We start from the raw sequence: 15,664 nt of genomic DNA, 5'->3' as shown, positions 1-15,664 counted from the left end.
TTATTGGTTTTCCTCAAGCCCTGGCAGTCCTTTCCCAGGGTATCTTGGTAGCTAGTTTCAGGTTTAGCCAACAGTTTATATATAAATAGAGTGATACCACTTGCACTCTCAACAGACTATGAGGCTAGGGCTGTGTGCAGAGCTAGGTCCAGTCTGCGCCTTGTCACAGAAATTTGGCAGTCCTCTAGAGCCTTCATACATATGAAATTATAACAACAGGGATTTTATCACATTGCTCAAAGGTGTTTTTGTCAAACTCAAGAATCAATATACATTAGTATATTGAGAGATTAATTCCTATGAGTACTGTGATATGTTTTAAGATGCTTTATAGTTTGTCTGTGATATACTAGTCATGCATTTTGTCTGTTTGTTTATATCTAAGGGTTCTATAATTTTTCAATTTGAGGATTAATATCCTTAATTCAATTCTGAAACTTCTTGTCAATTTTAAATTTTAATATTTCTTTTTCCTCATTCACTCTATGAACTTTTTCTGAATGTTGTTGGATATATATTGAGGCCTCTTATTTGATATAAGCTTGGGTGAATGATCCTATGGTTCTTCCAAGTAAGCAATTCCTGACTCAGTTATTCTGTCATATTTATTTCTAATATATTCTTTCACATTTCTCATCATTCTTTTTTTAAATAGTTTTTGTTTTCATTTTCAATTACAGTTGACATAAAATATTATATTAACTTCAGGTGTACAAAATAGTGATTATTTATTTATACAACTTCTGAAGTGATCACCCTGATAAATCTAGTACCCAACACCATACATAGTTATTATAATATTATTGACTATATTCCTTATGCTATATTTTACATCCCCATGACTATTTCATAACTACCAATCTGCCAATCTGTACTACTTAATCCCTTCCCCTTCTTCACCCCTCCCATCTGGCAACAAACAAAATAGTCTCTATCTATGAGATCGTTTTTGTTTTGTTTGTTTATTTTGCTCTTTAGATCCCACATATAAGTGAAATCATATGGTATTTATCTTTGTCTGACTTACTCCACTCAGCGCAATAGCCTCTAAGTCTATCCATGTTGTTGCAGATGTCAAGATTTCATTCCTTTTTATGGCTGAGTAATATTTCATTGTATATACACACCACTTCTTTTTTATACATTTATACATTGACAGACACCCAGCTTGCCTCCATATCTTGGCAATTTTAAATAACACTGCAGTGAATATGTGTAAGCACATGTACCTGTGAAGTAATGTCGAGTTTCTTCAGATAAATACCTGGAAGTGGGATTACTGGGTCCTCCTCTGTCTCTCGTTATAGCCTTTATTTTAAAGTCTATTTTGTCTGATATAAATATTCCTACCCTAGCTTTTTTTTTTTCTGTTTCCATTTTCATGAAGTATCTTCTTCCATCTCTTTAGTTTTAGTCTGTGTGTGTGTCTTTCAATCTGAAGTGAGTTTCTTGTTGGCAGCATATGTAAGGGTCTTGTTTTCTTACCCATTTAGCTACCCTATGTCTTTTAATTGGAGCATTTAATCTATTTACATGTAAAGTAATTGTTGATAGATATGTAGTTACTGCCAGTTTATTATTTATATTTTTAATCTTTTTTCCTTCTTTTTCTTAAAGAAGTCATTTTAACATTTCTTGTAATACCGGTTTGGTGGTGATAACTCCTTTAACTTTTCCTTGTCTGAGAAGTGCTTTATTTGTCCTTCGATTCTAAATGATAGCTATACTGGGTAGAGTAATCTGGGTTGTACATCCTTGCTTTTCATTACTTTGAATATTTTGTGCCAGTCCTTTCTGGCTTGCAAAGTTTCTGTTGATAAACCAGATGACAGTCTTATGGGAGCTTCCTTATAGTTAACTAATTGCTTTTCTCTTGCTGCTTTTAAGATTCTCTTTTCATCTTTAACCTTCGGCATTTTAATTATGATGTGTCTTGGTGTGTGCCTCTTTGGGTTCACCTTGTTTGAGACTCTCTTGGCTTCCTAGGTTTGTATGTCTATTTCCTTTATCAGGTTAGGGGAGTTTTTCTTCATTATTTCTTTAAATAGGTTTTTAATTCCTTGTTCTCTCTTTTTTTCCTTCTGGTACCACTCCGATGCAAATGTTCATATGCTTGATGTTGTCCCAGAGGCCCTTTAAACTATTCTCATTTTCTTGGATACCTTTTTTTTAGTTTGCAGAAAAGAAAAGCTTTATTAAAAGAGAAAGTATACTTCCAGATGTGGAAGTGGGCCTGAGCAAGAGAAGCTTGGCTCAAAGGCCTGGATACTTTTTTCTTTTTGATGTTCTATTTGGGTGTTTTCTGCTACCTTGTCTTCCAAATTACTAATTTGATCCTTTGCTTCATCTAATCTACTGTCGATTTCTTCTAATGTATTCTTCATATCAGTTATAGTATTCTTCATTTCTGACTGGTTCTTTTTTGTTTTCTATCTTTGTTTTTATGTTTTCTATATTTTTTATGATGTTCTCACAAAGGTCATTGAGCATCCTGATAACCAGTGTTTTGAACTCTGCATCTGGTAGATTGCTTGTCTCAATTTTGCTTAGTTATTTTTCTGGAGTTTTGTTCTATTCTTTCATTTGAGATATGTTTCTTTGTCTTCCCATTTGGCTGCTTCCCTCTTTTTGTTACTATGTATTAGATAGGGCTGCTATGTCTCCCAGTCTTCGTAGAGTGGCTTTATGTAGTAGGTGTCCTGTGAGTCTCATTGGCACAGTTTCTGTGATTACTTGAGCTGGGTGCTCCAGATATGTCCCTTGTATGGCTTGTGTGTGCCCTCCTATTGTAGTTGAGATTTGGTTGCTGTTTGCATGTCAATGGGAGGGACTGACCCTTGGGCAGATTGATTGTGAGGACTGGTCGTGGCTAAAGTGGAAGAACTGTTGTGCAGAGGCTGACTCTACAGACCAGGATTCGCTTTAGCAGGGCTTAGTGCTAGCCTAGTCTGCCCTTGTGATATGTTATCTGTGGAGGTGATTGGGTGGTAGTCTGTTGTGGTCTGAGTTGAGGGGCTCTACTGCAGGCCAAGTTCAGCCACTACCTGTGCCCTACCCGGGGCTACTTGATATGAGCTACAAAGTAATCTGCATATATTTGTCATTTGTACTGGGCTTAGAGGTGTCTGGGAGAGGCTAATTGGTGAACTGAGGCTGGCTGCCACCAATGCTTGGCTTGGGGCTGCTTAGCAAGAGGTCTGAAGCACACCGAGACCAGTTGCTGCTTGTTTTGGATTTGTGAACCTTTGAGAGATTTTAGGAAAGTCTGTAGCATGAGCCAAGGTGGACTGTTTTTATAGAAAAGCCATTGGAAGTGGCTTAGGTGGGCCTGCAAGTTGGGTGGGGCTCTGTCTCAGGGAATCATTCTGCATGCTGGATCATGGGAGGGCTCAATGAACAAACAATGGCTTCTGCCCCTCCAGCTCCTGCCCCTAAGCCAGACAATTCAGTTCTTCCACAGAGGTACCTGGTGCCTTTCAAGCTGCTGCCCCAGTGCTGGAGCTCAGAGCGAGTGAGTCTGTCAGCAAGTCTGTGTGAGGCCCCTTTAAGAAAAATGCCTGGAATTCCAGCAGTACTTCATCTCACTCAGCCATAATCTCTTCTGGGTTCATTAGCTGAATCTATTGTTTACATTGCTTATCATCTGAGAGTTTCAGCAATGATGGGACTATTTGTATTCTATTTCACATCTGCATAAGATATAGTTTGGGGTTTTCATTTTTGCATGTGATGTTTCTACCATTGTCAGGACTGGGCAGCTTCCTTTTGTTCATAGTCTGTGGATAGCAGGTATTGATTTTTATCCTTCCTGTTCATGAACTGCAGAGGATGCTTCTAGCTCTTTGTTCTTAATTAGAAAGCTAAAAATAATATGTTCTCTTACTAGGGACAATTATCTCAAATAATATATTCTCATCATAGGGGTCAGAGGGCATTAAGGCACCAGAGACACCATTTGAAGGCACAATTCTAGTTCAGCTTCTGTCTTGGTTTGCACAGTGTCACCTGCTCACCTTCAGCAGTGGCACAGGTCTTTCTTCCTACTTTTTTGATCATTATCTTTAAAGTGAGAGTCAGTAAATTCTTTGGCAAAGGGCCAGATAGTAAATATTTTATATTTGAAGAGTACCCCATCTTTTTTTGGTCTCTAAAATGTTGAATATTTGGTAATACTCACCTGTGAAACTAACTTAATCTGGAGTTCCCTTGCTTGGAAACTTTCTTACTATTGATTTATTTTCTCTAAAGTTTTTATGATTATGTAGATTTTCTTCTTGAGTCTGTTTTTAAATAGAATATTTTTCTAGGTATTTCTCCATTTTAATTTAACACTTTAATTTATGATATATAGTTAGTTCATAGTATAGCCATTTTTTTCCAAAGACCACTATTTCTAAGGTCATCTACCTTCTGCATTCTAATATTATTTCTTTTCTTTTTCCTTTGACAAATCTCACTGTATCTTTGTGAGATTAATAACCTTTCCATGAACAAACTTTTAGTGTTGTTGGTCATCTATATTATAAGATTTTTGTATTATTGCTTTGCTTTAAATTTCTTTGGGTTAATTCTGATTTCGTTTATAACTTCCTCAGATGAATTCTAAATTGACTACTCATCGACTCTTTTTATTTTCCAGTTTAATTTTTTTTCCCCTAAATACTGTTTACCTGCCTTCCACATCTTTGGATATGTAGAACTTTCTCCAGTTTACCATTAGCAAACATTTTCTAGTTTATATTACATTTCTTCTCTGGCTAATAAATTATTTCATTATATCTTTAATGTCAGTATATGTGACACTTTTCTAGTTATTACTTCTAATGATTTGACCACAGAATATTTTCTGATTTCAATCCTTTAAAAATTGTTGAGACTTTGTGATGTAATGTATATTCAGTTTTTGTAAACGTTCTATATGTACTAGAAAATGGCATGTATTCTGCAATTATTTTCAACATTGTTTTTAATAATATCATAAAATTCTTCCAATTCAAATAGATTTTTCTATTTATTCCATTATTTTACAATATATATGTGTTAAAAATCTCAATAATTTTCAGATTAACTAGTGTCTTTTTATTCTGTAAATTTTGAATTATATCTTTTGAGATTATAAAAATTTTAAAGTTAACTTCCTGAGAAATAAAATTTTAACATTATGAAGTAATTTTCTAGTAATTAGTTTGTCTTAAATTTTAATTTATCTGATGTACATAGTTACATTAATTTTCTTTTACTATTTGTAAACTATATTTTTATTTCAATTTTTTATTTGAAATAAAAATATAGATTTTTTCAATTGAATTTGAAATTTTTCCTTTTAATACAGCCTAAATCATGATTTTTATTTTGTAGTTATTCTTTTCAGATTTTAAAATAAATGATTGTCTACATACAGTCATGAATCCAAGCTACTATTTCCTTCTAATGGTTTTTATTATTTTCACTTTTATATTTAGCTCTAGGATTCATCCAGAATTGATGTTTGTGTATTTTGTGAGCATAAGAGTCAAGATTTAATAATTTTTATATTAGCATTCAATGGATCCAGCACATGCTATTGAAAAAAAAGACCAACAAACCTTTTTCTCACTGTACTGTAATGTAATCTTTGTCATAAATCAAATGACTGTTGATGAGGGGATCTTTCTGTACTCTTGTTTTCTCTTTTGTTAGATTATATGTTTATTCTTGAGCCCTCTTTACCTACACAAACACCACACAGTATTAATTACTATAATTCTATATAGGTCTTGATACCTGGTCTTGTTCTATAGTTCTAAAATGCCCTTGCTTTACTTCAATCTTTGATTTCCTATATATATTTTGAAATCATTTTATTATTTTTTTCTTTTATCTCTTTTATATTCCTTTTTTTCTTTGTGTTCATTTTAATAAATCTATTATTTTATATTATATCATTTTCCCTAATTTAATTCTTTGTTATACAATCTTTTACTCTTCTTTAGTACTTTCTCTAGATCAACATATTATTTTCTGAGTTAAAGAATCTAATATACATTATTATTTTTGCTAAATATATCGTTGGTTAATACTTTTAATTCCACTTACTTTTGTCTACCTTTTCATTATTTTTTTATATATCATAATCCTGAATACTTTTGAACCCCAGTGAGATATTACTATTATTTTTAGTGAAATCAATATTCTTTTATATTTAAGCAAAAATTTACCCATTCTGGTGCTCTTTATTTCTTCTTACATTTCTGTTTCTATCTGTAGTTAATTTTCATGTCTCAGGATTTCTCTGTATTTCTGTTACAGGTCTGCTTGTTTTTAATTATATTTGTTCATGTTCATTGTTAAATCTTTACTTAACCCTATTCTTAAAACTTTTTGCTGAAATAAAATCTAGGATGACTTTTTAAAAATGACTTTAGCTCTTTTTAATCAACATTTCATTGCCTTTTTTCTTTCTTCGTTTCTTTTGACAAAGTAGTTGTTGGTATTATTACTGGTTTTTTTTTTTTTTTGAAGGTAACTTGTTTTCTTTTTCCTCTTGATAATTCGAAGGTTTTATTTTAGTTTTCACCACTCTTTTAAAAAATATTTAGGTATGATTTTTCTTTCTTTTATCATGCTTAAATTACATAGAGCATATTGATTCTGTATCATCATTTTAAAAATAGCTCTTATTTTCAGAGATTTTAAGTTTACTCCTTGGCCACTATGAGTGAGTTCAAAATTTGGCAAATTATTTTATAGGGAAGCAAGTTATATATTTGATGCACTTCAAAATGTTCAATATTTTCATTCCAGGCCTGTGTAACCACCAAAGTTCTGCTTGTTTCTAGCCTCCTCAATAATGACTTTCTCCCTGGGACAAACATTAGGATTTGGATTCTTTCTCTGCCAGAAAAAAAACAGTGCTTGCATATCACCAGCTAAATTTCTTTATAGGCATTTCAGCTCAAAATTGTTGTATTTCCTGGATCCTCACCCCACTGTGGGTCATTTTCTTTTTTGTTATGACAAGAAGACAAAATTTTTTGTTCTGTTTGTCAGTGTCTTGGCTCTTGGACCAGGTGCTTTAACAAATCCAGACTGTCATAGCAGTCAGAATCTTTATATAATATTTGATTAGGAAAATGAAAATGAAATACCTATACCTACTTTTCTCTTTGTAGAGACTTTTTAGCATATTCTTCTCATATTTACAAATAATATATTTTAATATGAGATCTTCATCTTGTCTGTTGAATTCATGTCATAATAGTTCAGGATTTATTGACCATTTATTTTCCAGATATTCTTCTAAGGACTTGAAATGTATTAGTTTATATTGTTATCAGATGAATCTAATAGTGATATAATAAGTAGATTAGGAAGAGTCTTAGAAGGTGATAAATGCTTAAGCAAAAACATAGAGCAAAGTAAAAATTATCTTTTGGAAATCCTATGCTTGATGATTTTTTTACAAACATGTCGAGATTTAGCCTCACTGGGAAGTTGATATATAAGCAAAAAAGACTTGAAGTACATGAGACAATGAGACATGTTGAAGAACATCCCAGGAAGGGGCAACAACTTCTGCAATTATCAGTGTATAAGCTTTACAGTTATGTTAAATTTATTTCTTGATATTTTATTATTTTGATGCTATTATAAAAAGTATTTTTTTAAGTTCATTAAATGCATTCACCTTATCTTGCAAACATCACCATCATCCATCTCCAAAACAGTTTTCAATTTCCCAAACTGAAACCCTACCCCATTAGATAATAACTCACCCCTTCCCATCCCCTGGTAAACACCAGTCTTTCTGTCTCTGTGAAAGTGTTTATTCTAGTTATCTCATATAAGTGGAAACATAAAGTATCTGTCTTTTTGTGACTGCCTATTTCATTTAGCATAATTTAATTACATCCATATGTCAAAATTTCCTTCCTTGTAGGGTTGGATAATATTTTATTGTATGTATACATACCATATTTTGCTTATCCATTTATCTGTTGATGAACACTTGGGTTACCCTGAGACAAAAATTTGCCTGTTGTATTTAAAAAATAGCTAAGAGGACAGTGTGACAGTAAAGTGAATGAAGGGAGGACTAGAGACTAGGTTTTTTAGTAAAATTAGAACAAAATCAGAAAATCTCTTTATTTTTCCCTCTCTCCCTCTGCCTACCTACCTAATTATAATAAATGTAATAAAATAAATCTTTCTAAAATAAAAGTGAAATTTTTCAATAAATAGTTTTATCTTTATTTTACAGAGCTTTTTTACCTCATAATTTTAGAGTTTATGGTTATAAAAGCACAGGAAGTATGAAACCTTTTGAACATCAGTTTCAGGTATGACTTTTATTGTCTGTTTTGCCTTTGTTATGTGAGTTTCTGTGAAGTTTCCTTACTTAGGATCCACATGTTGCTGGAGTACAAAGAATTAAAGTTTTGTTTTGGCATAAATTTAGCTATTTCTTTTTCATGGTGTGTCTTGAGTGAACCTTTATATACAGATGATTATCCAAACCAAAAATGATAATAATGTTTAAGCTATTATTTTATAATGATGTACTTGTATGTGCTTATATACCTGTGGCAAAAGGATCGAATAGATCGTGAGGTACTTAAAGTGAAAAAACATGACTTGGACTAAGAAAGTTAAATCTGGGAGGAAGACTCCAAAGATTTGTCTGAAGTATTTTCAGGGACCAAGTAAATATAAATGGAATTTCATGCACATTTAAGAATATATTAAATGTTCATATATTTGGAATACTTGGAGCTTCATTTTATAATGTCTGTAATTTGTTGGAAAAATAATAAAATGTGCATACAATTGCTTGGATTACCTGTGCCTAAAATGCTGGTTTGGTTTTTTTTTTTAACCTTTGCCTCTGCCTTACCAATTCCTGCCAGGTTTTTCCCATTTACATTACTGATTTCTATGCAGTGAATCTACTAGTACTTTGAAATTAAAGAATTTTATAGAGACTAAGCTTTCAACAGTAGAAATAATAGATATGTTGAATAATTGCTTTAAATTTTGCTGAACAGACTGGGTAAATATATGTGAGTCATCTATGGAGCAGTCTGTACAGATAGATAATACATAGTCAAACTGTGTTATGACATATACATATATATGTATATATATATATATGCACACAAATATAATGTATATGTATGTGCATATGACATGTGTGTGTGAATGTGTATATTTGTGTCTGTATGTGTGACAGAGAGAGAGAGCGAGAGAGAGTTAGAATTAGAGAGACAAAGAGATACATAAGGCCTGAATTTTATATAATTCTGCTACACCTAATACTTAACTCTGCTTCCTATCTCCCAGGAGGTAACCATGGAAGATAAATGTATAATTAAAAAGACAACGCAAAGAATGTTTTACTAATAACTTGTATGTAGTAAGTTGTTGAACGTTAGCCTCAAATGTAATGAATACAGTCATGTACCACATAATGACATTCCTATTAATGACAGACTGCATATACAATGGTGGTCCCAAAAGGTTATAATGGAGCTGAAAAAATCTTAATGCCTAGTGATACTATAGCCATCATATTGTTTGTTGTGTGCAATGCATTACTCATGTATTTGTGATGATGCTGTTATAAGCAAACCTGCACTGCCAATTGTATAAAAATATAGCACATACAATTACTACAGTACATAATTCTTGATAATAAACCACTATGTCACTGGTTTATGTATTAACTATGCTATACTGTTATCATTATTTTAGAGTGTACTCTTTTTACTTATTAAAAAAAGTTTACTATAAAACAATACATTGTGTTACTCCAGCAACAGCCTTGTAAATCTTGCTGAGCTTGGATTTGGGAAAAGAGGGAGTAGTCTTGGCTCAAATACCACAAGCTCTCATTTTTCTTACTGAATTTTCATAGGTTTTCTTGAATAGCTGTTCATTCATTTTCTCTTAGGACCATTTGTTCCTTTGACTATTTCCAGAAGATTTAAATGGTTGTTTATTTATAATTTTTATTTATTTTGCTAGGGAGTAGATTTGTGGAGCTCTTTATGCTGTTATACCAGAGGTTAATTCTCTGCACCTTCAGTTTTAAAAAATAAGTTTTCTTAATATATAATACATAATTTTTCTCTCCCAACATTTTATCCTGGCTCTCTCTATCTCTATATCTCTATCCCTCTCTGTGTCTTTCTATATCTATGTCTATATCTATATCTATATATCTATATTATCTATATTTAGATATATATCTATAATGAGAAGTATCATTTTTTGTATTATTATTCCTCTGAATGTTACGTGCTACTTTAGTTTATTTCAAAATTTTCTCTTCATTTTTGGTTTCTATCAGTTTATTATGATGTGCTGAGGTCCTTATATCTTGTGGAAATTAACAAAAACCAAACAAATGAAAATAAGCAAAGGCTATTAATTCAGAGCTTGCCATAGCAAGGGAGTCAGCTACCATCACTTGCGTTTCAGCAGATATACTAAGACAAGCAGAGGAGTGAGAAAACTCTACATAATAGGAAAAAGAGAAAACTTCAGGTATGCCCTGGTTGGCAGTCGGTAGCATTGAAAAACTGTAGGTGAGCTAACTAGAAGAGAAGCATCCATGTGATTGTTTAGCAGTGAGTATTTGGCTTTCTCCGGTTGATCGTAAGTTGGAAGCTGAGACAAAATTTAGGTAAACTCAATTTTTTAAAACAAGTCTTGGTCATTTGAGCTGATTATTACAGAAGTTATTGTTTAGCTTCTTGCATTGTTACTGGAGATAGCAATATGACTTCCTACAATATCTGACTTGTAGCAGGCTTGTTTCCTGGGCTAGTAATTGTCGATAAAAGGGTCGATTACCTGGGCAGGTTGCTGCAGGTTGTGGGTCAGAGTTCTATTTTTATAAATGATCTAGCCATTGTCTAATTGCATACTTAGTGTCTCAATACATTTAGGGAAATTTTGGTCATTATTTTTTTCACATGTTTTTATATCTGTTTTTTCTTTCTATTTCTCTGGGACTCCCATTAAACATATGTTAGATAACATTGCCCCATAGGTTACTGGAGCTATGTTTCCTTTTTAAAGGTTCTTTTCTCTCAGCTTTCAGATTTCGTGATTTCTATAAGTTTATATTCTAATTTTTTTACTTTTTTTTTTGCAATATCCAAAATGCAGTATATCCAATCTAGTGTATTATATTTTAAATTTATTTTTGTTGTAGAATTTAGAGTTGGCATTTTTGTAACCTTGATATCTCTGCTGAATTTCCTAACTGCTCCCCTATTATGTCTACATTTTCCTTTTGTTCTTGATCACATTTTTAATATCTGTTTTTTACTAATTCCAAATCTTTTGTTATTTTTGGGATCAGTTCTCTTTCTGATTTTTCTCTTGACTATGGGCCACATTTTCCTTTTATCACATATCTAATATTTTAAAATCATACTGGCCCTATACAATGATCATTGTAGAGCTTGTGACTCTTTTCTCTAAAGAGTTTACATTCTTATTTCAGTAGGTAATTAATTTTGCTGGAACCAGTTTCCAAACTCTACTCTCCTGTGTTTGGAAATAGCCAAAATATCTTCTTAGTTCTTCCAGATTTTTTGGTCTTAGTTTCTACTAAGCTACTTGAGATCTCTTTCACATATTCTCAGTCCAGATATACATAAAGAACTTACACCTGAGTTAACAGCACACATTTGGGAGTCTCACTCTGTGCCTTTTTCCTTTTCTGGATATCGCAGCTCAGTTTCTAGGGATTTGCAACCATGATCAGTAAGATTGTTTTTTTAATTGGAACTTTAGCTATCTCTATCTCGTGCTGCCTTACTTTGGGGAGTGCCCTCTGATGAAAACCAATATAAATGCTGAATTTCATTAAATATCATGCAAATCTCAATAAATATCATGCTTTTCTTCTAGTATTGATTCTCTTCTCTTGCTTTGTCCTGCCTACTTTTGTGGAGTTTTGAAATTATTTTTCCAGAGTTCATATTTGTAATTTATGAGATTAATCCAATGCAAACTACTCTGCTATTACACTTAAATCATTTTTTTAAATAATTCTGTTTTGGATTTATTTTGTTTTTTGTTTGTTTGTTTGTTTGTTTGTTATATCTACCTTTAAAATTAAGTCAAAAGGGTTTGAAAAAATAAATTTTTGATGATTTTACCTTGATTCTAATGACCAAGAATGTCATGTTTATAACCGGGGAAAAATATGAAAGTATTCAAATTATTTTTGAATGTATGGGAAAATTTTTTGAGAATTGAGCCAAATGTTCATCTAATAATCCTATAAATCTATTTTGGAAACAATGAGAATTTGACATATATGCACTAATAAACATATCTGTTTTAAATATTTGAAAATAGTACCTTTAACATGAGTTACTCTAATAGAGATATATGTATTTTCTTTTTTTATTTTTCAGAATTCTTGCTACTACCAAGGGTATATTGAAGGTTATCCAAATTCTATGGCTATCCTTAGCACATGCACTGGACTCAGGTTGTGATTTTGTAACTTCAAAATGGATTAATTTTTTAGAATATTTTTATGGGAAACTGTCTTTGGTAATGTAGTATTGAAATTCTTGTAATGTCTTCTACTTATTCTGAATTAAGTTTTTTTGTATATATTTGAAGACCATGAAACATTAGCAGCTAGGCAAATACCAATAGCATTACTATTCTGTGGTACTCAGTAAGATTGTGGATACTTAGGAGCTTTTTCCTAAATTTACCATCTAAGATTAAGACTGAAAATTATCTGCATACTATTTAAAAAACTGAATAATTGGCATTTTATCAACTTCAAAAATATATTATTTTATTTACTTACTTATTTTTTGAAATTTGTAGGGGCATACTACAGTTTGAAAATGTAAGTTATGGAATTGAGCCTTTGGAGCCTTCCATTGGTTTTGAACATGTGATTTATCAAGTAAAACTTAAGAATACAGGTTCTTCTTTATTTGCTGAGGAGGATATTGAGCCAATGGAAATGCCCTATAAAATACAAACTATAGAGGTAAGCAATTAATTGAGTAAACTATATGGTTATTACTATTTAAGAATATAAACAATTATTTTTTCTGATAAATTATTTACATTAATATATATGGTAAATGATAGATGATAGATAGATAGATAGATAGATAGATAGATAGATAGATAGATAGATAGATAGATAATAGGTGGATAGATGATAGAGAGATGTGATAGAAACTATATGGCTTATATTGAAAGCCTTAAAACTAGTCATTCAAATCTCCAGAACTCCAAGCTGGCATTTTTTACTATTAGTGGCATTTTTTTTTTCCCTGTGACCTAGACCCTTATTGTCTACAGGTGTACTCCTTTCTCTATAGCCATTATATCAAAATTTTGATATACTAAATACAAATGCCATTCACATAAAAATTCAAGATATATATCTAGGGTTTCGAAATGAATCACTAGTGTCTTTTAAGGCAAATGCTTCAGGGACAGCCATTTTAGTTTCCTCAGAATGCTGGGTTGATCTCTTTGTACAGGGAAGGAGAAGCTGCTTAAGAGTTTAATGATCCCAGATTCATCAGAGACTTTCGATATTGTGTCCATTCCAATTTTCACGATCTCATTTCTTCTTGGTTAATGGCTTTGCTTTAACAGTAGAAGCCTTGTGATGTTGGAAGTTCAATTTGTGTTTTAATTTATCCACTTACAGAATGAGATTCTGGGTTTGGTTTCTAACCATCTTGAATCTGCATCTACAGTAGTAAAGAGTCTTTTTCAGGGAAGATATTACTTCAGAGAAACAGAACCAACAGGATAGATGTATACATATGTGTGTGTGCAGTAATGTATATCTGGGCATGTGGCTTAGTCAAATTGACAGATTAAAATTAACCATCACACCAGGACTACAAAATTTATTTCATTGCATCTCTCTCATTTCCACACACACTTTAATTTCATTAATATCTATTTTTCCACTAATCATTTGTAAAGATGAACCCGACCACTTTCATGGTCCTTGATTTTAGATCGACTGACTATGTGTTAGAACTTTTTATAATCAGACTACATTCCATTATCTTGATGTTTATTCTTATGCTGAACTACACTATTTTACTTACTATACTTGATAGCCTGAATTAATAAGTGGATATTGTTCTGGCTATTCCTGTTACTATGAATTTCCAAATGAATTTTAAAATTCATTTATTTCAATTTCCTTAAAAAGTCACCTGAAATTGTGTTGATTCTGTAATTCATCTGGAGAATATTGCCATTTAACAATATTAACTCTTCCAATCCATGAACATTAAATAGCTTTTGGTTTTTAGGTTTTTAAAAATATTTTGCTGCATTGCTTTACATAGTTTAGTCTTTAAGTCATCAAGAAAACTTCTTTTATTAAAATTATTTCTTACATTTTATTTTTTAAATGCTACTGAACATTTACTTTTTATTTCAGATTTGCATTTCTTATTATTAGTGTTTATAAATTATTGATTTTTGTATTCTGCAAACTTGTTGAAATTGTTTATTAGCTTTTTACTGGACTCTGATTTTCCACGTACAAGGTCATGTCATCTTGAATAAAGACAGTTTATGTTCTTTCTTTTCAATTAAGATAACTTCCTTTTATTTTTCTAATTGCCCTGGTGACCATCCCTAGTATAATGTCAAATAGGTAAGAACAGATATCCTTGTCTTGCCTCAGTTTTAAGAGGAAAGGATTCAGTCCATCACCATTAGGTGAAATAAAATTGAAACTCCCTGGAATTTTTGATTTATTTTATTCTTCAATAAAACTGTCCTGCTTCTCATTTTTTTCACTTTATCTGATCTTTCCTTATAAACTTACATTGTAGATACTGATATTGCTTATGTTATGCCTCAGGTTTTTGTTTGCCTTCTATATTTTTCCATGTCTATATCTACTGTGATTTATAGATCTCTCAATCTCATTCTAAACTTTTTCCTGAATTACTGATATTACATTGGACATAATGGTTGCTGAAATTAAATGAAATACACAAACACATTATCTATCTACCTACTTATTTATCTTCATCATCCTGTCCATTCTCACTCTCTAAATATTCTTACTGATGACCTTTGACATATTTTAAATTTAATTCTATCTATATTGCAATTACATCATTCAGTAGTGTTCTCTAATCTTCTTGCCTAGATCCAATTCTTTAGTATTTACTTGACCGAAACAAACTTTACTGCAATTAAAGTCATCTTTACATAATACATCTCTAAGCAATTTGTCTCCTTATATGGCCCTATTCACTTACTACAAAAAATAGCTTTTGAGGTCTTTTGAAATTTAATACCTGCTCACATTTCAACACACACATTTTCTTGCATTCTTTTATACACTTTTGTCTTAAATTTTTTATTTGGCTAGAATAGACCATGTATCTTTTCTTCATAAAAGTTTATTGTTCATTAAATAAATAAACACATTTTTGTTAACTGAATATTACCAATTCAAATCTCAAAGATAAAAATGAATAAGGATTACATAACTAATAATTAGGTTAAAACAAAAGAAATGGTTTTGAATCCCTCAATCCATTAATATATTATTTCTCCTAATTAATTTAAGAGTTTATATTTATCCTCCAGTAGTGTTATTTCCTTGTTTAAGGACTTTAATAAAAGGATGGAATCTTATAAT

General features: G+C 31.6%; 1 protein-coding gene across 1 annotated transcript in view; it reads left to right on the top strand.

Annotated features, from left to right (window-relative positions):
* The window catches only part of ADAM2 (ADAM metallopeptidase domain 2), a 93,685-nt gene that overhangs the window by 7,716 nt on the left and 70,305 nt on the right, over positions 1-15,664 (top strand). Inside the window, exons 4-6 of the mRNA XM_039853574.1 lie at positions 8,240-8,318; positions 12,414-12,490; positions 12,844-13,012. Of these exons, the coding sequence (XP_039709508.1) occupies positions 8,240-8,318; positions 12,414-12,490; positions 12,844-13,012 (325 nt within the window). The remainder of the gene's footprint in view (positions 1-8,239; positions 8,319-12,413; positions 12,491-12,843; positions 13,013-15,664) is intronic.

Source organism: Pteropus medius, unplaced genomic scaffold, assembly GCF_902729225.1.
Source record: "Pteropus medius unplaced genomic scaffold, Ma_sr-lr_union100, whole genome shotgun sequence".
NCBI classification, from domain to species: domain Eukaryota; kingdom Metazoa; phylum Chordata; class Mammalia; order Chiroptera; family Pteropodidae; genus Pteropus; species Pteropus medius.
Note: the sequence above shows the minus strand (reverse complement) of the source record. Positions and strands in the feature narration are given on the sequence as shown.